This window comes from Chionomys nivalis, chromosome 11 (genome assembly GCF_950005125.1).
Source record: "Chionomys nivalis chromosome 11, mChiNiv1.1, whole genome shotgun sequence".
In the NCBI taxonomy this organism is placed as follows: Eukaryota; Metazoa; Chordata; class Mammalia; order Rodentia; family Cricetidae; genus Chionomys; species Chionomys nivalis.
Window position 1 is genome coordinate 82,373,764 of NC_080096.1, and position 27,378 is coordinate 82,401,141.

The window sequence follows — 27,378 nt, forward strand, 5'->3', positions numbered from 1 at the left end:
TAGGTCTTAGTAGGGTGTGTGGGGTGATCCTGGGGCATTGGTGGAGTCATGAGGTTAAAACAAACTGAGACAATATCTGTTGTGGGTTGTGGGCCTCAGATGCTATCTGATGACATTCTTAGCCTTGTGGTTGATGGAAGCTCGTGTTCTTTTAAATTAATACATTCCAAAAGGCTCAACGTGTTAGTCGCCAGGATGTTAGATTAGACACACGAGTGGGCAAGGGAGGGCTATTAAGCAGACTGAAGACAGCCCAGCATAGGCTGTAATTAGGCTCTGAGCTTACAAACATTCTTTTTTTTTTTTTGGTTTTTTGAGACAGGGTTTCTCCTGGAACTCCCTTTGTAGACCAGGCTGGCCTCGAACTCATAGAGTTCTGCCCGCCTCTGCCTCCCGAGTGCTGGGATTAAAGGCGTGCGCCACCACCGCCCGGCCAGGCTTGCAAACATTCTTGTCTCAGCCCGATCACTGGCCTTTATCAGTTTATCAGCCTTGTAGGAGATTCAGTGTCAGGTGGGGTTTCTTCCAGGAACTTTTATCCATACTGTCACACTAAATTCCCTGTTCTAGAAGAGGGAAATAGGTTTACTTTTATATACCCCAGTTGTCAGAGCATTGAGAAGAGAAAAGAACTCTGTAGTATGGCCCTGTTTTCTAGACAACACTTCTTGTCTAGCCATAAAATTTGTGGTATCTATCTGTGTTGGGGCTGGAGTGAGTCTAATATCATCTACTGTCTGTGTACAGCTCTCACTTAGAGCCTCTTTCCTCACCACCAGACAAGGTCACGGAGCTCTCTCTCTAGATCTGATGAAAGCATTGTTACTCTAACCAGAAAGTGTGAAATGGAATTTTGAGGCTAATTTTACGCCTTTAATCCCAGCACTTGGGAGGCAGAGGCAGGCGGATCTCTGTGAGTTCGAGACCAGCCTGGTCTACAAGAGCTAGTTCCAGGACAGGCTCCAAAACCACAGAGAAACCCTGTCTCGAAAAACAAAAAAAATAAAAAATAAAAAAATAAAAAATAAAATTTCAAAAAAAGCCAGGCGGTGGTGGCGCAGGCCTTTAATCCCAGCACTTGGGAGGCAGAGGCAGGTGAATCTCTGTGAGTTCGAGACCAGCCTGGTCTACAAGAGCTAGTTCCAGGACAGGCTCCAAAGCCACAGAGAAACCCTGTCTTGAAAAACCAAAAAAAAAAAAAAAAAAAAAAAAAAAAAAAAAAAAATTCAAAAAAAGTGAATGGTTCCTTTGTTTTTTGCATCTTCAGGAAATCAGACAGCACCCAAACCAGCTACAGCCACTACAGGCATTTCATCTGTGCTGTTTGCGACTGCAGTGCATGCATACCGATAGTAAGTAGTTGGGAGAGAAAGCGCTGAGCTAGTGGAAGGCTGGGAAGCATAGGATGCAGTGCCTGTCCTTTCTCAGAAGCTCACCCATTGTAGCCTAGTTCCTTAGCCCTTGCCTAGATAGAGCCTTAGATAACTCACTGTTATCTTGTCTGTGCTGTTAGTGTTTGGGCCCACCATAGCAGCTTCTTAAGTTCTCAGGGATAGTGTGGACAATAGATGATTGAAGAATAAAGAGGGTGGGGCTGGGTGTGATCACACTCACTTTAATCCTATCACTTGGGTGGCAGAGACTGCAGGATCTCTGTGTGTTCCAGACCAGCCAGAGTTGTGCCAATGAGAGCCTGTCTCAAAGAAAGAAAAAGAAGTTGCAGAAGAGCTTTAGATTAAAAACTACCCACCTCTGACCTCTTCTAAGCTGGCCTTCATGGTTTAGAGGGGTCCTGATATCTGTTGTTTTCTTGCTTCAATAGCATAAATGGTCAATATGCAAAGCAGGGCAAATTCGGAGCTGCCGTCCTGGGGAACCACACGACCAGAGAGGTGAGAAGCCCCACGTTGATTGATATAGCACATCCCAAGTACTGTTAAAAGAGAGCTTTGGTTTTTGTCTGCCTGATCTGGCACATGGGTCAGAGGGTAAGAGTGGCTACTAATGATAACTCTGACTGTGCAGGAATCAGTAGATGGTCTCGGTTTGCTTACTGTTACACATTAAAGCAAGTGCAGCTGCTCAGAATGTTTACTTTAGACATTTCCTTTGTGATGGCTCTAGTGTCAGAGTTGGAAAGCTTTGGTCAACTGTCAAGGATGCTCTTCGTTGGGGAATGATTGTTCATTGTACCATCAACACATTCCATGTTTATGCCTATGTTAATAACCAATATTTATCCTTTGCAAGTCTGAAAACAAGGTTGAACAGTTGATTACTGGATGTCACTAAATACCTCCAAGCCTGACTTCTTTAAGTTAGTAATCCAGTTCAAATACCTCTCCAGAACGTTGAGTTAGACATTATTGAGTTAAACATAAGAAATTTTCACATTTCAGAGGCCCAGAGAACACAGGGTTCATGCTTCTCGGCAAAAAGCTAAGATTAGTTGCCCTTGGTGACTGATACAATGGACAAAGGTGTAAGACACAAAAACAGGGATAGGAAATTTGAAACACAAGTAAGTGGTACAAGTTCGCAGTACATCTTAATCTCAGTCACTACCAGGAAGTGTTCACATTTCTTTGTCCCTCTATGATTTTTCTTCTTGTGCATCCATTTGAATCAACATCTAGTGAGGTTACCCATTGCAGTTGGCTCCTGTGTCCCTGAATCTTCCATCTGTTGGTTATTTTTACTCATTCTTTAGGCCTTTTGCTCTTTGCTCCTTTGGTGGACCTGCCACCCAGCTCCCAAATAAGTCACACATGGAGACTTATTATTTCTTATAAATGCCTGGCCTTAGCTTGACTTGTTTCTTTTTTGGGGGGGGGAGGTATGGAGAGTTTATTGAGTGGATATTGGGAGAGTGTAAGGGTAGGGGAGTTATGCGGGGAGAGGAAGAGGGAGAAGAAGGAGGCAGGGAGCTGCCTCTTCAGAAGAAGAACGGACAGAGAGAGCGTGTATTGTTTTAGACAGATTCAGTAACACAACTTCACAGAGTTAAACAAATGCAACATAAACGAAAGAAACATGCCTTAAATTAATATTCCCCAACAGCCATCCTCCCATTAGGAAGCAAATGATGGCTGGCTGTGTCTTGTTTTGTGTTTTATTATTATTATTATTATTATTTTTTTTTTTTTTTTGTTTTTCGAGACAGGGTTTCTCTGTGGCTTTGGAGCCTGTCCTGGAACTAGCTCTTGTAGACCAGGCTGGCCTCGAACTCACAGAGATCCGCCTGCCTCTGCCTCCCGAGTGCTGGGATTAAAGGCGTGCGCCACCACCGCCCGGCTTTATTATTATTATTATTTGGACCTATTAATTAGAGATCACAGTTTGGATCTTAGGATTCTAGTTGTGAGATATCACTATTTTGATGGCCAGAAAGAGGTAGTAGGTTGGAGAAGCAATTATAAAGAAGCAGGTAAGGGGCTGGAGATATGGCTTTGCAGTTAAGAGTATCAGCTTCTCTTGTAGAGGACTTGAGTTTGGTTCTCAGCACTCACATATTGGCTTACCACTGTCTTTAATTCCAATTCAGGGAGTCTGATACCCTCTTCTGGCTCTGTATGGATGCATAGACATACATACAGGCAAAACACCCATTTACATAAAATAAAGTAAATTTTAGGGAATGGAGAGATTGCTCAGTGTTTAAGAGCCCTGGTTGCCCTTTCAGAGGACCAAGATTCAATTCCCAGCATCCACATTGCTACTCACAATTCTCTGTAACTTCAGTTTCAAGGGGATCCAATGCTCTCTTCTGGCCTCAACAGACACCAGGCAGAAGGTACAGACATGGTACACAGACATACATGCAGACAAAGCATCCATTCATATTAAAAAAGTTGATAGCTGGGTGATAGCACATACCTGAGAGGCAGAGGCAGGAGGATCTCTGTAGGGCTCAAGGGAGATATGGTTTTCTAGAGCTACACAGTGAGACCCTGTCTTAATAAAGAAAGACACAGATAAATTGCATCAGTTATATTGTAAAGTTCTTTAGATTAAAAAAAGAAAAACCTCACTGGGGAGCTGTAGAGATGTTGAAGGGAAGATAAATGAAAAAACCAATGGGGAGCCTCTGTTGTCTACCTTGAGCATATAGCTGCCTTCAGGTGACACAAGCAGAGAGACTGCTCAAGAAAAGAGAAATTAAAAGCCCAGAGTCTTGCAATCTACATGGTTTTTCCCCTGTGGAACATTTGTTGAGGTCAGGGTGGTATTAAGTCCAGGCACTGGGCCAGAGTCAACAATTTCTGCAGCTTTGTGGTGCGTAAGAGAAGCACTTCTAGAGGGAGAGGACAAGTGACAATGTCTGCTTGTCCTTGTATTTGCTAGATATTTTTTTTTTTGTTTTGTTTTTTGTTTTTTCGAGACAGGGTTTCTCTGTGGTTTTGGAGCCTGTCCTGGAACTAGCTCTTGTAGACCAGGCTGGTCTTGAACTCACAGAGATCCGCCTGCCTCTGCCTCCCGAGTGCTGGGATTAAAGGTGTGTGTCACCACCGCCCGGCCTATTTGCTAGATTTTGAACTTCATGGGGAAGTAGCTAAAGAACTCAGCTAAAAGTCTGTTGAGTAGAACTTTAAGAACCAAGGAGTTAGAGACAGGTCCTGCCTGAGAATCAGGACAACTTAGGAGCAGATTGGTTTGTAAAAATTTTTTAAGATTTGTTTATTTATTTTAAGTATATGAATATTTTACCTTCATTGTTTTTCTTTGTACCAAGTGAGTGTGTGGTGCCCATAGAGGTGAGAAGAGAGCACTGGACCCTCTGGAACTGAATTAGGAGAGTTGGGAGCATGTGCACTAGGAATTAGGAGCCACAACTGTGCTTCCACTGAGTCAACCCTCCAGCATGAACTTCTTACGGCCACTTCAGTTTACCGTTGTGGTGATCAGCCCTTCACTTTGAAAAACAGAATACACATCAGATTTTATTCTTAAAAATATTTATTTTATTATTTTTAGTTATGTGTAAGTATTTGTGTCTACATGTGGGAATATGCATATTCATGCAGGTAGCTGAGGGGCCCAAAGGTATCTGTTACCTTGGAGATAGAGTTACAGATGGTTTTGAGCCTCCTATCATGGATTTGGGGAAGTAAACGCAGGTCCTCTAGAAGAGCAACAAATGCTCTTAACCACTGAGCCATTTTGTCTCTAGCCCATAGGGTGAATTTTAATTATTTGGATGTTTATGTTTGTTTAATTGATATATAATCACATGTACACAGTCAGTCATAGATAACCTTATGTAAGTGAAGTCATATGATATTTATCTTTTTGTGATTGACTTGCTTTATTAGCTCAGTACCCTCAAAGTTCATCCATGATTTTTCTTTTTTATTTTTCTTTTTTTGGGGGGCAGGACAAACTGCGTTGTATGAATCACCAGAGAAGAGGCAGAATGGTACAAACTGTGTGTGGTATGAACCAGCACAGAAGGAGAGGCGAAAGGGGGGTGGGATGAGAGTGTGCAGCTAGGAACTTTTGGAGTATTGTTAATTTAGGTTAAACAGCCCCAATTTAAAAGAATTGTTTTGTAAAAGGCTGCTTAAGGGCATTTGAATAATTGGCTTGGAATTGTAAGGACCCACTGGAAGCTCGTGCCTGTGTGACTCAAGCCTGTTGAGATGCAGCCACGAACAGACAGACCCCTTGAGTCACAAATGGGGTGCATGAGAAGTCGGTGAGGAACATCTCCCGACACCCAAGTCCCAGCTCAGCAAAAGGCTTGGTTTTCGCTGCGTGGATCAGACTTTTGGCGTGGCTGAGACTTAAACGAAAGCCTGAAAAATGAATGGGTCAGCCCAGGGAACCCTACCTGCATAGAGCAAAAGAAGGGGAACTCACCGAGTCCAAAGCCAGTCTAGTCTGGCTGAGAGCTTAGGGCATTTTCCAACATGTTGGCGCCGTGCCTGTTGGAAAAAACAGACCCATCTTGATGGGACCTCCAACTGTTAAGAATATTTTTTTAACAGAGCCTCTCCGCTGGTGAAAGAATTCCAATCAGACCAGATTAAGCCAAGGAAAGAATTATTCTACCTAGGTGTATTCATAAAGAGAGGATTTAGCTATGAAATTTAGATGAGGTTTAGGAGACTTGGCTGTGGGCCAAGACTATTTTCTCTCTGATTACCAACATAGTTAACCTATGTTTTCCATCATTAAACTAAACAACTTCGGAGCATTTCCCTCATGATCAAAGTCCCAGCTTATCTTCAAACCTGAAGAGGAAAGTATGCAGTTGACTGGGTCACAAAAGAGTCAAGAAACTAGGTGTTTCTTGCTCAGGGCAAACAAGGAAAGCAGAGGCCTCGGGGATAGACCTGGAATTCTGCTGACCATCCTTGAAATCCAGGAATAAACACACCCTTTGGTCACACTACAAAATTCTTCTAGTATGCTGCTGGACTCAGTGCAGCAGGATTGTGTTGAAGTCTTTGAAGCAGTGCTCATAGGGCACTCTGTCTGTACTTTAGAGTTTGGATGTCACAGACTCCACACCTCCAGGCCCTGCACTGGCCCTAGGCATGTCAAGTCCTAGAAAACAGGCTCTCTTTATTTCTGCAGAATCGTTATTTACGTTCCCCAACACCATTTCTGATTCTACTAACTTGCATTTTCTCTCTTTATTTACTTAAAACTTTTTAATTTATTAGATTAAAAAAAAAAAATACCAGGGGCTGGAGAGATGGCTCAGTGGTTAAGAGCATTGCCTGCTCTTCCAAAGGTCCTGAGTTCAATTCCCAGCAACCACATGGTGGCTCACAACCATCTGTAAAGAGGTCTGGCACCCTCTTCTGGCCTTCGGGCATACACACAGACAGAATATTGTATACATAATAAATAAATAAATATTTAAAAAAAAATACCAATTCAAGTTCCCACTTCCTCCCCTCCCCATTCCCTCCACATACCCTCCCACCCCACCCCCATCCAATCCTCAGAGAAGGTAAGGCATTGTTTTGGAGAAGGTCCAAGGCACTCCCTACTATATCTAGGCTGAGCAAGGTATCCGTCCAAAGAGAAAAGGATCCCAAAAAGCCAGTCCATGCAGTAGGGATAAATCCTGGTACCACTACCAGTGGCCCCTCAGTCTGCCCCAGCCATGCAACTGTCAACCACATTTAGAGGAACTAGTTTGGTCCTATGCTTGTTCCTTTTTAGTCCGGCTGGAGCTGGTGAGCTCCTATTAGCTCAGGTAAACTGTTTCAGTGGGTGAACCCATCGTGGTCTTGACCTCTTTGCTCATATTCTCATTCCTTCCATTCTTAACTGGACTTTGGGAGCTCAGTCCAGTGCTCTGATGTGGGTCTCTGCCTCTGCTTCCATCAGTTGCTGGATGAAAGTTCTATGGTGATATTTAAGATAATCATCAGTCTGACTACAGGACAAGTCAAGATCGACCTCCTCTCCCTATTGCCCAGGGTCATAGCTGGGGTCATCCTTTTGCATTCCTGGGGATTTCTCTAGAGCCAGGTTTCTGCTAACCCTATAATGGCTCCCTCAATCAAGATATCTCTCTCCTTGCTCTCATCTCTGTTCTTCTTCCATCTTGACCATCCCATTTCCTCAAGTTCTCCTCTCCCCTTCCCTTCTCCTCCTCCCCTCCCCTCTTCCCTCTCCCCAAACCCCCATGCTCCCAGCCCTGCCAGTCAGTCCTGTCCATTTCCAATTTCCAGGTGGGTCTATATATGTTTTACTTTGGGTTCACCTTAGTGCTTAGCTTCTCTAGGATCATGAGCTATGGGCTCAATATTCTTTGTTTATGGCTAGTATCCACTTAGGAGTGAGTACATACATACCATATTCATCTTTTTGGGTCTGGGTTACCTCACTAATTCCATCCATTTACATGCAAAATTCAAGATTTCATTTTTTTTTTTCTGCTTGCTGGCTAGAAAAGCTGAGGGAGTTGGGGGAGGGGACTGGGGGTTTGTCCCATTGGAGAGAGGTCCTAGAGAGTGGGGCATTCTGCCTTGTAGCTGTTCACTCATCTCTTAAGTCCCCTCAGTATTGAAGTAAGCTGTGCTTCAGAGTTCCACTGAGGTTGCCCATCCATGGTTTTTCTTAGCCACGATCTTAGAAAGTACATGCTGTAGTTCTTGCTATAATCCTGACTCTCTGTGTGTAGTCCTATACCAAGAAAAATACCAGTAAGAAATAAGGACAAAATAAATTTGCAAACAAACAAAAGTTGAGAGAATCCGTTGTCAGTGCATTGTTACTATGAGAAACTTGGAAAGAAGTTCATTAGATAGAAGGAGATATATGTCCATGTCCTCTAGAAAACATGGAGAAAGTACACAGATGCTCTGTCCATAATGGTTTCCAACTGGACACAACCTGAATGAGAGTGAGTAAATAAGCCAAGGTGTATTCTTATAGAATGATAGTGATGCACGATAGAGAACCAAGTATTGGAAAATAAGCAACAGGGCTCAAGTCTATGTTAAAAAGCAGGACAAAAACCAAGATCTAGAATCATTTATAGTAATTTAACTATAGTGAAGTTGACCTGTGACCGAATCATAGTAGTGGTTCCCTGGGGTAGGGAGAGATGATGATAGGAAGGGGCAGAGGAAGCTATTAGGATGTAGGAAACATTGGTCTTTTCTCAATCTGGCTGATTCCACATGGGCACATATACATGTGAAAATTCACACACACATGATTTATGTGATTTCTCCCTCAAGTTTAAGATTTTTGTTGTTGTTGTTGGTGGTGGTTGATTGATGTTTTTTGTTTGTTTTTTGAGGCAGAGTTTCATTCTGAAGCTCATATTGAATTCAAACTCATGGCAGTCCTCCTGTGTCAGCCTCCCAAGTGCTGGGGTTACAGGCACGCACCACCTGATCTAGCTTTCTGTAAAACATCCAGGCACCCCTTACATGAACGGAAATGCCAACAAAATAAAGCTATTGTTAATTATGGTTAGAGTGAGGCCAGAATGAGAAGAGTTAAAGTGGGCAATGAAGAATCGTATTCCCAGCCTGAACAGTAGCCTCATGTCTTACGTCTGCTTTCTTTTTCTGTCCATTGTGTTTGACTACAGTATAGGATTCTTCTTTACATCAGTCAGCAGCAGCCAGTGACTGTTGCTACAGTTCATCCGAACTTTGAGCTAATGGTAAGAGCCCTCATGCTGGAGTCACTAGCCCCTTTAGGTTTGTGCGAAAGATGGCCCTAAATATTCCTGATAGGAAAAGATCCTCTGCTCAGACCTGGACATCAGTAAGCAACCTTTCAGAAAGGTCTCCTGGCTCCTTTTGGGAACGTGGACTAATGGGAGGCTAGGGAGGGAGGGGTCCTTACTACCTCTCCGAGTCCCTTGAGTCAGTCCTGCTCTGTGAGGGGAGATAGTCCAGTCACCCATGTACTGCTCTGCTTGAATTACCCACACTTTTTTTTTCTTTTTCTAGGTTCGGTCCAATAACTACAGCACCTTTTATGATGACCAGAGACAAAACTGGTCTATCATGTTTGAGTCAGAGAAGGCTGCTGTGGCGTTCAATAAACAGGTAACGTCTTCTTCCTCTTTCCTGTACAAAGCCAGAGCACTTGTTTGGAGTCTTCCTTACCTAGGTTATGGCAAACCATTACTGCTCTGTGTTATGAATGACAGGGTGAAGAACCCACTAAACTTGCTGTGTTGCAGGAAAGAGTGGAAGTTCTTACTGAAATTTCCTGAGGAAATGTTTAAAGGGGAAAATGGAGAAATATAAGCTTATTTGATTAAACAGTTTTTTGCTATGCTAGAGCAATGGTCAGGTGTTAAAATACTTGTTGCTGTGCAAGTGTAAGGACCAGAGTTCACATCCCCAGCACTCAAATAAGTGCTAGACGAGTGTGGCAGAGATGGATTCCCAGAGCAAACTGGTTGGTTATACTAACAGAACAGGGGGCTGTGGGTTCAGCCAGAGATCCTGTCTCAGTAATTATAGCTATCAAGGGAGACAACTAACATTAATCTCTGACCTCCAGACACATGCAGCCTCACATCCATGTGTCCACACATGTGAACACGTGTATACACATACCACACACACCTATACATGCAAAAATCCTTATCTTTTTTGCTACACAATTTTCTTAAAGGTACATGGAACCTGCAAAAGTAGCATTTCAAAAGACTTAAAATTTTATAAACTCATTGTAGAAAAACATCTGAAAAATCATTTAAAGGCTACTTGGTAAAGTGCTTGTCATGTAAGCATGAGGACTTGAGTTCTATCCCTAGAACTGTGTGATAAAGAGAAAGTCAAGAGTGGTGGTGCATCCTTAGAATCCGTGTGCCCCCCCCCCCAAGCATATAACACACACACACTCATGGCTTTGCTATCCAGTGTAAGGACCCGACTGTTTCTCTGTCCATACAGCCATTTTTTAAAATAATCACTCAGAGGCTTATTTAATTATAAATGGCTGGTTTATTACTAGCTAGCCCTTATCTTTAAATTAATCCATATCTGTTCTGTGTATTGCCACATGGCCGATGGCTTACCAGTGCTCTAGCATCTCGCTCCTTCAGCCGCTGCTTGAGTCTCCCAGACTCCGCCCTTCTTCTCCTATATCTCTGCTTGGATTTCCTGCCTGGCTCTATCCTGCCTTGCCATAGGCCAAAGCAGCTTTATTTACCAACCAATGAGAGCAACACATATTCACAGCATACAGAAAGACTATCCTACATCAACCCAGATTAACACATATTAACACATTGTATTGCTTTTTTTAATGTGTGTAATAAGTGTGAGTATGTGTATTCCTTCAAGAGTTCTATATTTTCTGTATTTTATCTTTCCACCTCATGAAAAATTATTTAGGACGCTTGTAATATGGATGTTCTCTGTTATGGTGTGAATGTGCCTTTCCCTCGGAGATTATTGAAATCTAATCACTGAGGTGATGGTAGTAGGAGGTTAGGTCTTTGGGAGTTGATCATGAGATCAGAGCCTCTGTATACTTACTTTTATTTCCTAGGCACATTGCTAAGCACTCTGTTTGAATTGGCCTGTCTAGTTTTCATAGCTGCCCTATACGATTTGCAAAGCTCTTCTTCATTTTGCAAGTGGGAATGGGTAGATAGATATGTGGAGATTAAGTTAATTGCTGTAGGTCAGAATTAAGAACTGGCAATGCCTGCATCTGTACCCAGATATCCTGACTCCAATGCTGTCTTCTTAGGCACCTTGATTCCTGGCCAGAGTATTAACTTTGGAATGGTTTACTTCTAAACTTGTTATCTGCTTGTTAGTATGCAGCTGTTTGAGGAAGAATATTAGTGGTGATTGAATGGGTATGTATGAAGCTTAAACCAAGCTGATGGTGCTCTGATTTTGACCTTGCAGGTGTGTGTGGCCAAGTGCAATAGCCATTCTTCCTTGGATACAGTGCTATGTCAGGATCTGGTTGCAGCAGAGGGTCCTGCAGTAGACATTGGAGATTCTTTGGAAGTAACCTATACGGGCTGGCTCCTTCAGAATCAGGTGCTGGGCCAGGTAAGACTTTCTTTCCAAGTTCTTTCTATGTAAATGGCCTGCGACCTTCCATGTGTAATGGAGAGGGAACTCTGGTCAGTAGAACCCTTGTGAAGGCTGAATCTGTGTCCACAACTGCCTTGGGGCACATTCATGAAAAGGTCCTGTGTAGATGTGCTCAGTGCCCCACACCCCACCTCATGTCTAGGAGGGACACAGTTTCCCAAGGATAACTGGTGTGTGTGTCTTGTCCTCACTACCACTTTTAAACCTGAATATATCTTTAAGAAATAGATCTTATTTTTAAAACTTCTCACCATATTTCTTTTTCTTCTTGAAAAAGGCTCACTATGTAGCCCTGGATGGCCTGGAACTTGCTAGGTAGATCAGGCTGGCCTGGAGTTCACAGAGATCTGCCTGCCTCTGCCCTCTCCCCAGAGTTCTGGGATTAAAAATCACGCCACTGTGTCTAGCTACCATTTTCCTTTTAACACTGTAAATATGTTGAAAAATTTGTTTTTAATACTAAATTCTCAAAAGACAGAATTGTATGACTTAAGAAGTGTGAATGTGTGGGCCGTAGTGGCATCGATGTTTAATTCCAGCACTTGGAAGGCAGGTGCAGGCAGATCTCTATGAGTTTGGGGCTTCCCCGGTCTACATACTGAATTCCAGGCCATCCGGGGCTACATAGTAAAAACCTGCATCAAAAAAGGATGGTAAGCTGATTAAGTCCAGTTGTATCCCAGTTTGACCTGGACCAAATCTGTTAAACTCTCGGTTTTCCCGTACAGGGAGGTTAGTAATCCTGGCAGGACTGTATCAGCACCAAATGAAAACAGTTGTTATAGATGAGAAGGTGCTCAGCTGATGGTGCCAGAAGTGTGCGCTCTCCAGTTTGGTGAATCTTTGTTCCTGGGACATTTGTTGTGATAACCTCCAACCATAAAGTAGTCCTGTCTTTTTAATTTCCTCAGGAGCTATGTGCCCATTATACTTGTCATTTCCTGTTAGTTGATTATCATGATTATTATTGTTTTTGAAACTGACTTGACTTGACTTTACCAAATGACAGGTTTTTGACTCTACTGCTAACAAAGATAAACCACTTCGCCTGAAATTGGGATCAGGAAAAGTAGTCAAGGTAAAAGCCCGTTTTGGAATTTAGCTTAAATATTGTAGTATGCCTAACCTGTCCTTAACCTCTAGAATCTGGAAATGCTTGGTTGAAGGGTAGGAAGGTATTTTCTACACTGTTGACACTGGGGAAATGTTTGCCTATTAGATGCTTCTTATACTGAAGATGAGTGCATTTGTTTTCTTGGATTCTCCCTTTCTTTTTCCTCCTAAGGCTCGTTTCTCATCTGTTTGATTTGGTGTAGCCTGAGGAGCTCGATTCTCATCTGTTTGATCTGGTGTAGCCTGAGGAGCACACTCTATGATTTGAATTGGGAATTTTGCTTATCAATGAGTATTTTAGCATGTGATCCGTGTCATGGTGTTGGGCATGTTAGGACATTGTGCTGGGTCTATTCATCCATGTGCAAAAGGTTATTTCTCTTCATTGCCTATGCCTATTCCCTCCAAATTCTTTAGAGACTTTTTCTATTAACTAGTTAAAGCATATTCCTTGAAGTTAGACACATCTCTTGTCCAGCATCAGCTTTATACCTACTGAGTGTATGGTCTTTAATGCAGCTATTGAACCTCCAAAACTCTCTTTTCTTACTTAAGTGAAGGCTATGCCAGCAATCATGAATTAAACAAGCAGATGGAATTAAATAAGCAGGTGAAATTCTTAACCATAGCACCTGGAAAAATGTGATTAATATGAGTTAGCTTCCACTCTCTTAATAGTATTTACTTCTGCCCCCCAGCATTTAAATACTCGCCCAACTCCAGATGTGCTAGCTTTTGTTCCTTTTCTTAGTCTGTTTATTGCGTGTGTGGTGTATATGTGTAAGTTTATGTGTTTGTGTGCATGTTCTTTTTGTCTCATGAGTTTTTCCCCACTTCTGGTTTCTATAGGGCTTAGAGGATGGACTATTGGGCATGAAGAAAGGAGGAAAACGGTTAATTATCATTCCTTCAGCCTGTGCTGCTGGCTCTGAAGGAGTGATAGGCTGGGCCCAGCCAACAGACTCAATCTTGGTGTTTGAGGTAGAAGTTAGGCGGGTAAGTGAAACTGACCTGTGTTATGCTTGTAAATCAGATATGAAGATACAGATTGCTTTTTAAAAATAAAAATGGCAGGGTAGGGAGGTTTGTTAAGTCCTTGCCTTCAGGCATGAGGTCTGAGTTCAGTTCCCAGAACCTACATGGATGGACATGCTGGTAGGTGGTGAGTGTTAATAATGACCATATGTATTTGTATACATAGTCATATTTACATATACGTATATATAAACACATACACAAGAGACATATATATGGTATATATATGGTATATATACACATATATATGTATATGTATATATAGTCATGTGTTCATAGGACTTTCTGAAAGCTTTAGAGGAAATCTTGAGTGGTTTTCTCTGAGAATGGACTTGGAGTTCATTGTCTTGTCTTTTTTTAGTGTGTAAAAGTCTTGTCAGCTGCCATGTGGTGGTGGCACACACCTTTAATTCCAGCACTTGGGAGGCAGAGGCAGAGGCAGGTGGTGGATCTCAGTGAGTTTGAGGCCAGCCTGATCAACAAAGTCAGTTCCAAAACAGCCAGGAATGTTACACAAAGAAACCCTGTCTCAAAAAACCAAAAAAAAAAAAAAAAAAAAAAAAAAAGTCAGCCAGGTGTGGTGGTGCATATCTTTAATCCCAACATTTGAGATTAAAGCTGTCAGATCTTAGTTGTTTGTGGCCAAATTTATCTACTAATGAGTTTCAGACCAGCCAGGGTCACACAGTGAGACCCTGTCTTTGAATATCTATAATTTCTATACTAAAATTTTGGTTATTTTATAGTATTCCTTCTCCCAAGTGACCTTGTTATTGTTAAGTTTATATGGTGTGCTGGTGACTATAAACTATAAAATATAGTACAAATAATACATAGGATGACTATATGTAGGTGGCTCTCCTAATGGGAGGCCTTTCTCTTTGCTGGACCAATCTAATCTTCTTACTACATGTCCCCCAGCTGCCTTTTTTATTTTTAAACATCTTATAGATTTTTCTTTGAACTTGGGGAAATAAATCATGGGTAATGACAGACAACAAACTAGTTCAAAACTATTAATACTGACTTATAAACGTAACCAAAAGTTTTCTGCTTTACCAGTAATCAAGAAATTAAAACTGAGCATAGTGGCACATGCCATTGGTCTCAGCATTTGAGAAGGAGAAGCAGGTGGATCTCTGTGAGTTTGAGTCCAACCTGGTCTACAGAGTGAGTTCCAGGACAATCAGAGCTACATAGTGAGACTCTGTCTCAAAGAAAGAGAGAGAGAAATTAGAAAAAGCATACTTGAGAGTGGAAAAGAGACTAGAGAGGGAAAATGAAGGGAATGGGGTAAGGGTGAGGGAGATGAGGGGAGAGTATCTACTAAATAGACTTCACTTAAAAATGCCTTGTCATATCTAATATTTTAAATGCTGATTGAACAAAAAGCCAAGAGGACTTGAGTTGGGGAAAAAAAAGAAAGAAAAAGGAAAAGGAGGTCTGGAGAGATGGTGCAGTAGTTAGGAGCACTTCCTGCTTTCCCAGAGGACCTGGGTTCAGTTCCCAGCACTCACATCAGCAGCTCATAACAGCCGTAACTCCAGAAGATCCATCGGTTACTGCTGGCCTTAGCAGTAACTGTGTGCAAGAGCCGCACATAAAGTCATGCAGGCACACTCATCTATGCATAATTTAGAATAAAAATGTATCTTTAAACAAACAATTGGAGCCTGACAAGCATATTAAGTTGACAAAACTGATAATGATAACCCTTACCTAGCATGTCAAGGAGTTGAGAAAGACTTATAGACTGCTGTGCCTGTGCACCAGTTCAGATTTTACAAAAGTGATTTAATAATTTATGCAAAACTTTTTAAAATGTGAGTACACGCTTTAAAAAAACTTACTCTGTGTGTGCATGTGCATGTGCTATAATGCACATGTGAAGGGCAGAGGACAACTCACAGGAATCAGTTCCCTCCTCCCACTCTGTAGATTATGAAAATCAAATTCAAGTTGTTGGTCTTGATGGGTAGTGCTTTTACCCACTTAGTAATCTTCCGGGCCCAGGAGTATACCTTTTATCCAATAATTTAACTTACAGGAATTTGTACTCAGGAAATATCTAAGATTATATGCAAAGATCTAGACATAGAGCTAGACATTAAAGCATATTATTTGTGATAGAAATAAATCATCTAATTAAGTGAAATAGGTTTTTATAATAGCATGTATGTTTATGACTTCTGTTTCAAAAATCTTTTGGAGACTTTACCTTGTAGATCATAGCAAGAAAGAGCATGATCTCTAAGTTAGACAAACTTTTCAGTAGCTGAAAGCAATGAAGATAAATATTTGGTGACATGGAAGTGCATTAATGTGTAAGCAAGTAAGCAGAACAGCTACTAAGCTATAGCCCCATTTGTAAAAGCACATATGCCCTCATTCGTTCACACAGATGAGATAATGCAAGCTAAATTGTAACTAACCATTTCCTTTGTCTTCTGCGTATGGAAGGGTAAGCCTGTACGTTCTGTTTCACCCCAGGTGAAGTTGGCTAGAGATTTTGGCTCTGATGGCCACAGTGTGAGCTCCAGGGACTCTGCAGCACCCTCCCCCATACCCACTGCTGACAGCCTCTCAGGTGACCCTGTTGTGACACCACCCATACCACTGCCTCTCAAATCTGGGTAAGACGTTAGGGCCATGGATTCTTCAGCATGGTTCCTGAGATACAGTTTGAAACTGCAGTCAATTTTAAGTAATTGGAGAAAAAATAAACAGGATCAGGAAAATGGAAAAATGCTGCATCAGATTCTTCTGACAATGGATTAATAGTCTGTAAAAGTGGTATAAGAATATCTGCAGCCGGGACTGGAGAGATGGCTCAGTGGTTAAGAGCATTGCCTGCTCTTCCAAAGGTCTTGAGTTCAATTCCCAGCAACCACATGGTGGCTCACAACCATCTGTAATGAGGTTTGGTGTCCTCTTCTGGCCTGCAGACGTACACACAAACAGAATATTGTATACATAACAAATAAATAAATATTAAAAAAATAAAAAAGAATAGCTGCAGCTGGGCGGTGGTGGCGCACGCCTTTAATCCCAGCACTCAGGAGGCAGAGGCAGGCGGATCTTTGTGAGTTTGAGGCCAGCCTGGTCTACAAGAGCTAGTTCCAGGACAGGAACCAAAAAGCTACAGAGAAACCCTGTCTCAAAAAAAAAAAAAAAAAAAAAATATCTGCAAAACTCTGGAAGAAAGCTGGGCAAAGGGCATGAATACAGAATGAGAAAGTGGAATGAATTTGAAACATTGTTCAGCTTTGGTTGCCTTCAAAGACTATACAAATAAAGAGGAGTTAAAATTCTGTTTTAGCTATTCAGTTGAACATTTCAAAAGCAATGTTTTTAAGCCATCTTAATTTGGGTTTGTGATTATAGATTTTGTATTATTTTAGGATGTTTTATTTCATTTCAGGGAGCCGGCTCTTCGTTCCAAATCTAACTCCCTCAGTGAACAGCCTACTTTAAATACAGTAAGTACAATTCTGTACCCCTGAGCCCTGAAGTGCTTGGTTTTATGTGCCTAGTATCTGGTTTGAGAGCCACTGACTTAGGATAGATATTAATTATTATAATATTCGTTTTTTCCTACTTGGAAATCGTCAGTAGAAATTAGCTTGTGTGTTACATCAGTGGTTCTGAAGTGAAGGCTCATGGCGCTGAGAAAATGGTCTAAATGGTCTAACTTTCCAAATCCTCAGTTTCTTTCTTTTTTTTTTTTTTTTTTTTTTTTTTTGGTTTTTCGAGACAAGGTTTCTCTGTAGCTTTGGAGCCTGTCCTGGAACTAGCTCTTGTAGACCAGGCTGGTCTCGAACTCCCAGAGATCCGCCTGCCTCTGCCTCCCAAGTGCTGGGATTAAAGGCGTGCGCCACCACCGCCTGGCTAAATCCTCAGTGATGGAGGTGAGTCTTGTATTAATCTGTTGCTTTCATTGGTTAATTAATAAAGAAACTGCCTAGGCCCGATTGATAGGCCAACCCTTAGGTGGGTGGAGTAAACACAACAGAATGCTGGGAGAAAGAAGCCGAGTTGCCATGATTCTCTCTCTCAGGACTGCGTTCCGGCACCCGGCTGCCCGCATGGCTTTACCCAAAATAATTACACAGAAACTGTATTCTTTTAATCACTGCCTGGCCCATTAGCTCCAGCCTCTTATTGACTAGCTCTTACATATTGATCTAACCCATTTCTAATATTCTGTGTAGCACCACGAGCTGGCTTACCAGGAAAGATCTTAACCTGCGTCTGTCTGGAGTGAGAGAATCATGGCGACTCCCTACTCGGCTTCTTTCTCCCAGCATTCTGTTGTGTTTACTCCACCCACCTAAGGGTTGGCCTATCAAATAGGCCTAGGCAGTTTCTTTATTAATTAACCAATGAAAGCAACAGATTAATACAAGACTCACCTCCATCACCTCAGTTTCTTTATTGTTGCCCCCTTTACAGTTCTTGTGAGGATTGAAGATGCTCTCAGAGCCCCGAGCGCAGAGCCTGCGCAAAGCTGCTTTTAATGAGCAGTAGTTGTGGTGTTGCTAGGAGACTGGTGTGAACCCCACCAGTGAAGTGCACCTCCATCTTAGAGATGCCATGTGTTCCACCAGAAATGGATCAGAGGTTACACCCTTGGCTTTCTCTGTTCTTATTCTGTGTGACCTTGAAGAACCCCCCCCCAAGCAGGTTTATTTCTTTATATGTAAATTGACATAAGGAAATGAACACTTGCTGAGTTTTCAGTATTATATGTGACATATTGTAAGTGCTTAATAAGCATTGTTTATATTATAATAGTATAATTTTATGTTATATGTATTTTATCTTGAACAAAAATTCTGTAACTGCCACTGGCACCAAAGAAAGTGTGTGTGTGAGGACTGGAGAGCACTCATTTCCCTGGAAGAGTCGCCGTCTTGGGATTTTATTCTCCCAGAGAAACTGAGGCTTCATCCACTGATGAAGTGAGCAAGTCACTGATTTTCTGTTTCTCCGATGGTCAGAGGAGAGGATCAGTAGCTATTTCAGTAAGATTTGGATTTGAGTGCCTTTAGGAGGGATGAAAAGGTAGTTTCCTGCTACCCTGCTTGGTCCATGCAGGCTCTGAGTGTGCTGGAGGTGAACCAGATGATAGAAAAAGAACTTCAAGTTCAAGCAAGGCCTTCCCTTGCCCTGGGTACAGTGTGATGGTGAAGCCAGGCCCTTCCTCCAGCCCTGTGACCATCCAGCCACAGCAGGACACACTGCACAAGTAATTGCTCTAGTGGGGAAAAAACTTCCTAAACCCAGGAAGTTAAACCAAGTGTGTATTAGCACTCACATTTTACAGTGAGGACACTCGGTTTATGGAGATGATGTCTATAAAAGCCGTCCATTCTGGATCTGTAGGCGCTTAGCTTTACTGTTGTTATTATTAATTGTATGCTTCTATGTATGACATCTTTAATTTCTTACTTTTTTAGGGGGCGCTATAGGAATTGCATGTGAGCTGAATGTGCACAGATAGACATCTTTCTTGTCATTATTTCCTCTGTACTGTATTTACATAGCATTTGCATTGTATTTGGTATCATAGATAATTCTTGCTTTTTAGAAGAAATGGTTTCAAAAAGGGAATAGTACGGTTAAAGGTTTTGACACAAAGCAAAGAAGTAGACCTGTTTCAAAGTAACCTCAGTCCCAGTAATGTTTGTACCTTCTTTTTAGAATCCGGATACGGTCAAGGCCAAGCTGATCTCTCGGATGGCTAAAATGGGCCAGCCCATGCTGCCCATCCTTCCACCACAGCTGGATCCCAATGACTCAGAAACGGAAGTATGTCCCCTTGACTGTATTAAAATGCATTGTACAGGTGCTGCCATCTTCTGTTTCTTTGGTTGAAATAAGTTCCTTCCTTTCCTACTTCTAATTCAGAAGCAGGAAGTATGAGATCACTATGGGTACATGTCTTTCTTCTGTAATTCGGCCTTCCCCAAATGGAGGTAAATCCTACACCTCTGACTCAAGAACTGGACCGTTTTATTTAGAGAGTGTTCATGTACCAGGATCTGGAATCTGTATTGCTCATAATCTTTAGATGTCTGTCTGGAATAAATCTGCTTCATTTTGAGAAAAAAGGATCAGTCTTCAGACAGGATTTACAACCAACAGCAGGCACTCTATTCTACTTTTTAAAAGTTTTTTTTGCTCTTTAAAATTATATACACACACACACACACACATATGTATATGGATGTTTTGCCTGCATGCATGTCTACAGGTGCTCAATTCTTCCTTCAAGACTGAATCTCACCATATTGCCTACTTTGAACTCCTGGGTTCAAGTGATTTCCTCCCTCAGCCCCCCAGTGTATAGGACTATAGGCACACACCACTACTTCTGGCTTACATCCATGTTTGAATCAGTCTGGGTCTTCTTGCCGGTAATACCTGTTGTTTAAATACCAAACTGTTACATTTTATGACTTTATATATAATGCTTTTTTCTTGTGTTTTAAAAATGTTGTTTAGCTAGGTGGTGGTGGCACCCACCTTTAATCCCAGTATTTGGGAGGCACAGGCAGGCAGATTTCATTGAGTTGGAGGCCAGCCTGGTCTACAAAGCGAGTTCTAGGACAATTAGTGCTGTAACAAAGAGAAACACTATCTTAAAAACAAAAACGAGCCGGGCGGTGGTGGCGCACGCCTTTAATCCCAGCACTTGGGAGACAGAGGCAGGCGGATCTCTGTGAGTTCGAGACCAGCCTGGTCTACAGAGCTAGTTCCAGGACAGGCTCCAAAACCACAGAGAAACACTGTCTCGAAAAACAAAACAAAACAAAACAAAACAAAACAAAACAAAAAAACAAAAACAAAAACAAAAAAAACAAAAAAATGAAAACAAAAACCAAATCAAACCAAATTAAAACAAAAAAGGTGTTATTTAGAGGTTTAAGAATTTTGTTGGGGGCTGGAGAGATGGCTCAGAGGTTAAGAGCACTGGCTGCTCTTCCAAAGGTCCTGAGTTCAATTCCCAGCAACCACATGGTGGCTCACAACCATCTGTACTGGGATCTGGAGCCCTCCTTTGGCGTGCAGACATACATCGAGGCAGAATGTTGTATACATAATAAATAAATAAATCTTAAAAAAAAAAAGAATTTTGTTGATTATCTACCAATCCCCCTTGCTTTTTGCTCTTGATATTTTGTGTAGACAGCATCTCCAGGCTAGGGGGATGTTCAGTTATGGGAAAGTACTTGCTGTGCAAACCTAGGTAGCTCTTCTGCACCACATAACAGCAGGTGAAGGTGCATCCTGGATCCCAGCTCTGAGGAGGCTCCGACAGAGGGATCCCTAGGCTTTCGAGCCAGTCAATCTAGTCAGTCAGTGAGCTCTAGGTTTGGTGGGACACTCTGACTCAAAATTAAGGTGGAAAGTGATCACGCAAAACACCCAGTGTTGATCTCTGACCTCCACATGCACAAAAGTGCACACATGTGCACATGCCCTCCTATATACACACATGAACACATACAAACCCACACATACAAAAGAAAACACCCTCATGATGGAGGAAGGTCATTGGTTAAAAAATAAAGAAACTGCTTGGCTCTCATAGGTTAGAACATAGGTGGGTGGAGTAAACAGAACAGAATGCTGGGAGGAAGAGGAAGTGAGCTCAGACGCCATGCTCCCCTCTCCTGGGCAGATGCAGGGCAGCTCCTCTCAGAGCCAGAGGCCATGAAGCAAGCCACCAGGTCAGACACGCTGAATCTTTCCCGGTAAGACTAGTGCTACACAGATTATTAGAGATGAGTTGATCGGGATATGAGAATTAGCCAGTAAGGGCTAGAGCTAATGGGCCAAGCAGTGTTTAAAAGAATACAGTTTGTGTGTTGTTATTTCGGGGCATGAGCTAGCCAGGCGGACCAGGAGCTGGGGCGGCAGGAACACAGCTGCAGCTCCCCCCAACACTCCCATTTTTAGATTTTAGAAATATGGCATATCTTTTAGAAATATGATTATTTTATATTTATTTAGTCTAAATTTGTAACCCACAAGAATATAAAGTAGCTTAAGCCTTTTTTCATTGGTTAGCTTGTTACTGATCAGACAGTTCTTTTTCAAATGAACTAAGATATATGGTAGACTTATTTTTGAGAATTTTTTCATTTGATATAAAATGAAAAGATAAGCTGGGTGGTGCTGGCGGACGCCTTTAATCCCAGAGCTCAGGAGGCAGAGGCAGGCGGATCTCTGAGTTTGAGGCTGGCTGGCCTGGTCTAAAAGAGCTAGTTCCAGGACAGGCTCCAAAGCAACATAGAGACTCTGTCTTGAAAACACAAAAATAAATAAAAAGAAATAAAATGAAAAGATATAAAATGTGCTCTGAAATAGGCTTTATTTTTTTTTTATAGTATTGTTTTATTTCCTGGAGTATTCAAACATTTTAAATGGAGCTTACTATTTTGTTATTATTTTCCTGGTTTCTATAAATAAAATTTGGATAATATAATTAATTAAAAATTACTTTTTTTTGGTTTTTCAAGACAGGGTTGTTCTGTAACTTTAGAGCCTGTCCTGGAACTCCCTCAGTAGACCAGGCTGGCCTCGAATTTACAGAGATCCGCCTGCCTCTGCCTCCCGAGTGCTGGGATTAAAGGCATGCACCACCACCTCCTGTCTAAAAACTACTTTTTAAATATATAATTAATTAAAATTTAAATATAAGTAATTAAAACTAGGTTACTTTATTATATAATTAAAAGTATAAAGAATTTGTTTAACAAAGGGTCATTTTCTTCATATATTGCTTTATAAACTTTTAAACTTAATGTTATATCATAAATGCCTATGTTAAGTTGTTTTTTTTTTTTTTTTTTTTTTTTTTTTTTTTTTTTTTTTTTTTTTTTTTTTTTTTGGTTTTTCGAGACAGGGTTTCTCTGTGGCTTTGGAGCCTGTCCTGGAACTAGCTTCGTAGACCAGGCTGGTCTCGAACTCACAGAGATCCGCCTGCCTCTGCCTCCCGAGTGCTGGGATTAAAGGCGTGCGCCACCATCGCCCAGCATAAATGCCTATGTTAATATCAGTAATACACATAAAGTATATAGCTTTAATGGCAATTCACTGTCCTTCTATTTATCATAATTCCTTTTACTCGCCTGGTAGACATTTGAGTTGATTTAGAAATTGCTAAAAATCGAACAGTGGGCCTGTTTTCCCAGAAGAGAATATTAGGGGCTGGAGGAGCTTTAAAGTATAAGAATGACCAAGGAGGGAGGGACAGTCTTGAACCACAGCAGAGCAGATTATTTCTGTCAGGACTTTCTTTCTTTCTTTCTTTCTTTCTTTCTTTCTTTCTTTCTTTCTTTCTTTCTTTCTTTCTTTTTTTTTTTTCTTTTTGATTTTTCGAGACAGGGTTTCTCCGTAGCTTTTTTGGTTTTTGTCCTGGAACTAGCTCTTGTAGACCAGGCTGGCCTCGAACTCACAGAGATCCACCTGCCTCTGGGATTAAAGGCGTGTGCCACCACCGCCCAGCTGTCAGGACTTTCTGTCCTTGCGAGAAGCAAGAAGACGGAGCAGCTTTTCTTAGAGTTACAGCTTTGGTTTTATGATTTTTAAAAAAATATTTTAAGACTGAGAGCAAACAGCTGGGTGTGGTTGACTCACACTTTAATCTCAGCACTTAGGAGGCAGAACAGGAGGCCAGACTGGTCCATTTAGCAAGTTTCAGGACAGCCATGGCTGCATAGAAAGACTCAAAAAAACTTTCTCAAAAACAAAAACAAAGCAACAACAAAAGAATTCGGGCAGCATTCTAGACTGCTGGCATCAAAGCCGGCATGGTAATGAGGTGCGGTGAGTCCCACTCTGTCCAGTGGCCTTGACTGCAGAAGAGGCGAGGCTTTCCTTGTAGGAGGCCCTTACTGTGGGAGCCGGTTAGACCAGTCAGGTGTGTTCTGTAGATCTGTCGGCTAAGGTGCTTGGAATTATGAAACGACAGCTTAGAAAATCCGCAGAAATGAACTGTATTTATTTGATATGACTTATAGGAAGAAGGGCTTTTATTCTCTTGTATAATTGAATGCTTGCTTCATACAACTCATGTCCTTGACTGTTGGCTTTCTGCATGCGTTTCCTTCCTCTTTCTTGCCTGGAAATTCTGTATTGCAAGCAGAGTTAGAGACGGGCAGCCTCAGTCTTCAGCTAACAGCCTAGACAAAGAGACCAACCCTTGTGCCTCTTTCAGGATGCGACTGTTTTACGAGGAGCTGGGCAGTCCCTGGTGACACCGTCTGTCCAGCCTTCTCTTCAGCCAGCCCATCCGGTGTTACCACAGATGACCTCACAGGGTAAGAAAGGAACCTCTAAGGCTTGGCCCTTGTATTGGATCCAAGTTTTCGTCAGTGTTCCTTAGATTATTAGCTTGCATTGTCAGTGCTGGGCTGGGGTTAGGGACTTGTCAGTTTGTCCTGGTAGAACACTTTGAGAGTCAAGTGGATTCAGCCCGTTTGTTGTGATTTTTGCTGTGTTGCATTGTCCCCTTTGGAAGTCTGTGCTCAGCTGTTGAGACAGCTCCTTCTGTTATTTTGCACTTGTGTCAGCAGATGGGATCTGAGTCGGATGTACAAGGGACACTGTTTTCATCAGTTGTTGGCGTGCCTATGAAGCTGCTTTGGGAGACGAAGCGGGGAAAGTGGTCTGGTTTAAAGCACGGGAATGTCAAGTGCTAGCCCAAACTTAGGAGTGCGAAGGAAAGTTCCTGGAAAGAGCCCCACCTGGCACTGGTCCTTCTACAAAGCTGACTAACTTATGAGAGGCCAGTGGCTGTGGCAAAGGAGGTTTCCAGCAGGTCCAGAGACCAGTTGTAATTTATCTTGGGCTATCTTCAGCACCCTTAATAACCATTTTTAAAGACAATTATTTATTTATTCTATATGTCTTTTACATCATGTATCTTAATCCCATTCATTTCCCCATCCCTTCACGTCCGCCGTCATGAACCTACAGCGTGACTCCGCGAGTCACACTGTGAACCTCTCTGTCCATGTATCTTTACTTGCAAATGTTCATTGCCAGGAGTCACTGGTCTGGTGTGAGGTCTCTGGTTTCTGCTACTCTGTTGTTGCTGGGCCCTCACTTGGGCTCCTCCTGGAGATCCTGTTGTTGCCCTGTGTTGTGGAGCTTCTGCCGCTTTGGGTCTGCAGGTCAGGGCCTTCACATGCTCCAGATCATAGATGGAGTGGACGATGGGGCCGGCCGAATCTTATCCTTGGTTAGGGCTTGTCCACCAGAAATAGGGACAGCTCTCCCACGCTACCCCTAGCATGTGCTGAATAGCTATTTATTGTCCTTCTTTGTGTCACTACTAGGTAAGTCCTTTGGAATATACAGAGTATATTCCTCTAGACTCCATCAACCACAAGCTAACAATGTGGTCAGATAGCATCTGAGGCCTGAAAATGAGATCTCTTCCCTTTGTGGAACATACCTACCTGATGTTTCCATCACCATATTTTAAAATTGTCTAGATTTGTGAAAATTTCATGAAACTGTTGACTGCATAGGAACATGGAATTTGGGTTACCCAAATCGGTGTTCCCTGGTCATGGCCATACACATTTGGCTCCAAAATAAATTATCTCGCCGGGCGGTGGCGCACGCCTTTAATCCCAGCACTTGGGAGGCAGAGGCAGGTGGATCTCTGTGAGTTCGAGACCAGCCTGGTCTACAGAGCTAGTTCCAGGACAGGCTCCAAAACCACAGAGAAACCCTGTCTCGAAAAACAAAAAAAAAAAAACAAACAAAAAAAAAAAATTATCTCTTATCCTCTTTGAGATAAAGTTGTGTTTTTGCATTAACACAAGAAGCAAGGATGGATAACAGTAAAAATATCTTGATTTATCCTAGCACCTCAACCATCTGTTTCTGGGTTCCAAACACCCTCTGCTGCCTTGATGCAAGTTACACCCCTTGATTCCCACTCAGCTGCAGCTGGAAATGCTCAGAACTTCCAGGTAACTATTTCTTATAGTTTATAAATTTCTTTGTTATTTTGAAACAGGGTCTCATGTAGTCTTGGTTGACCTCGAACTCTCAGAGATCTGCTTGCTTCCTGCCTCCTGAGAGCTGAGATTATCGGTCCACATCCAGCCCTCGGGCAACAATATTATTTTAAAATGACTTTAGTCATGAGATTAATTTCTGTTGGTCTTCTTGTGTGAACATAGAAGATCCCTTCCCTCCTTTTCACATGGCAGCAGTTCTCCAAGTCAGTGTTTGTAGTGCCTGAGACTGTCAAGTGCTAGTCCAGACTTAGGAGTGTGAAGTGTTTGTAATTTCCCTTTCCCTAAATTACTACTTTCTTATCCCTAAAACCACATAATGTTTTCTGTTTACAAGTTTCAATGAAAGATGAAGTGCGAGAATATGCAGAGTACCTATTAGAGCCTGGGCCTGGCACATAGTGAAGGTGCACAGTACACAGCAGTCGCTCTCTCTCCAGCCCCCACCCTCCATGGTGATTCTGAACAGAGGATCAAAAATGAAAAAAGTCACCCACAATGGAAAATCCCTCTGTCATAGACTGAGAATTTTTGTTTTAATTGAACAGTGTTTGGGTTGTTATATTGTCTTTAGAAATAAGCTAGATTCCTATTGGGGAAAGAATGATTCTTCTTAGAATAATAGCGAATGTTTATTGAGTTTTTACCTTTTGCCAGGCACTTAATTCGCAGTTGTTAGGGGTTTGCCTGTATCACCTCATTTAGTCCATGCAGCAAATCCCCATAATTTCAAAGTTGAGAACATGAGAGCCCCTGTTCACCCAGATAAGCATCAGGATCTAGCAGGAGTATTGGACGTGGTAAACGTCTGTGGTCCCACACTAAGGAGCTGAAAACAGGAACATCAAGAATGCACCCTTGTCTGAAAACACACACAAAACAGTCTAGGGGCTGGGTGATGGATGGCTCAACTGTTAAGAACCCACCATATTGGGTGGGTTAGAAGCCCCCACACATCTGTGCATAGACACATACACATACAATGATTTTAAAAAGCCTTTAAAATAAAAAAAAAATTTACTCTATTAGGGGAGAGGCCTCCTAAGGCTTCCAGGAAACTGTCTGGCTTAGTTTTGAATCTTAAAAAGATTTTTTTTTCTTCAAAAGAAACCAAACAGGGTTTGCTTAGTTTCAAGTTTTCCTTAAAATAGGCCTGATTGTAGGGAATGAATTCCCGTGTCATTAAATCACATTGCCGGAGGACTGGGTAGTGATCCAAGATTCCTGTTCCTCAGGTAGGACTGGTGACCAGGTAACATCAAGTCCCACAGACAACTGACTCACCCTGATTTTATCATCCTCCTCCCTGTTTATCTGTTTTGTTCTGTCATAGGAAAGTAAACAAGTAACTGGTCATTTTCTCAGCCCTGTGCAGGTGTGCAGGCCTACACATATCCCCAGGCATGCTCAGTCACCTCGCAGCTGCAGCCTGTTCGGCCCTTGTACCCAGTGCCACTGCCCCAGGCTCCCCACTTTCAAGGTAGGGAATACCTTCCTCCTCCCAGTCTCTCCTTCCTCCCATTAAGTTTCCACTTCCCCCAACAGCTCTCTACCCTTTCTTTCTTTTCAATGTTTTAACAGCTTGATTGGGTTGTAATTTATATACCATAATTGATCTAAATATATAGTGTATG

At 42.1% G+C, this 27,378-nt stretch overlaps 1 protein-coding gene across 3 annotated transcripts in view; it reads left to right on the forward strand.

The window, feature by feature from the left end:
- Positions 1 to 27,378, forward strand: part of Fkbp15 (FKBP prolyl isomerase family member 15) — a 62,382-nt gene that overhangs the window by 11,145 nt on the left and 23,859 nt on the right. For 2 of the 3 annotated variants that reach the window (XM_057783676.1, XM_057783677.1), the window contains exons 3-15: positions 1,268 to 1,352; positions 1,823 to 1,892; positions 9,065 to 9,139; positions 9,432 to 9,530; positions 11,358 to 11,507; positions 12,562 to 12,630; positions 13,515 to 13,661; positions 16,191 to 16,333; positions 17,122 to 17,179; positions 19,404 to 19,511; positions 23,929 to 24,031; positions 25,590 to 25,696; positions 27,110 to 27,224. In XM_057783676.1, the coding sequence (XP_057639659.1) occupies positions 1,268 to 1,352; positions 1,823 to 1,892; positions 9,065 to 9,139; positions 9,432 to 9,530; positions 11,358 to 11,507; positions 12,562 to 12,630; positions 13,515 to 13,661; positions 16,191 to 16,333; positions 17,122 to 17,179; positions 19,404 to 19,511; positions 23,929 to 24,031; positions 25,590 to 25,696; positions 27,110 to 27,224 (1,329 nt within the window). The remainder of the gene's footprint in view (positions 1 to 1,267; positions 1,353 to 1,822; positions 1,893 to 9,064; positions 9,140 to 9,431; positions 9,531 to 11,357; positions 11,508 to 12,561; positions 12,631 to 13,514; positions 13,662 to 16,190; positions 16,334 to 17,121; positions 17,180 to 19,403; positions 19,512 to 23,928; positions 24,032 to 25,589; positions 25,697 to 27,109; positions 27,225 to 27,378) is intronic. The other variant, XM_057783678.1, reaches the window with a different exon arrangement.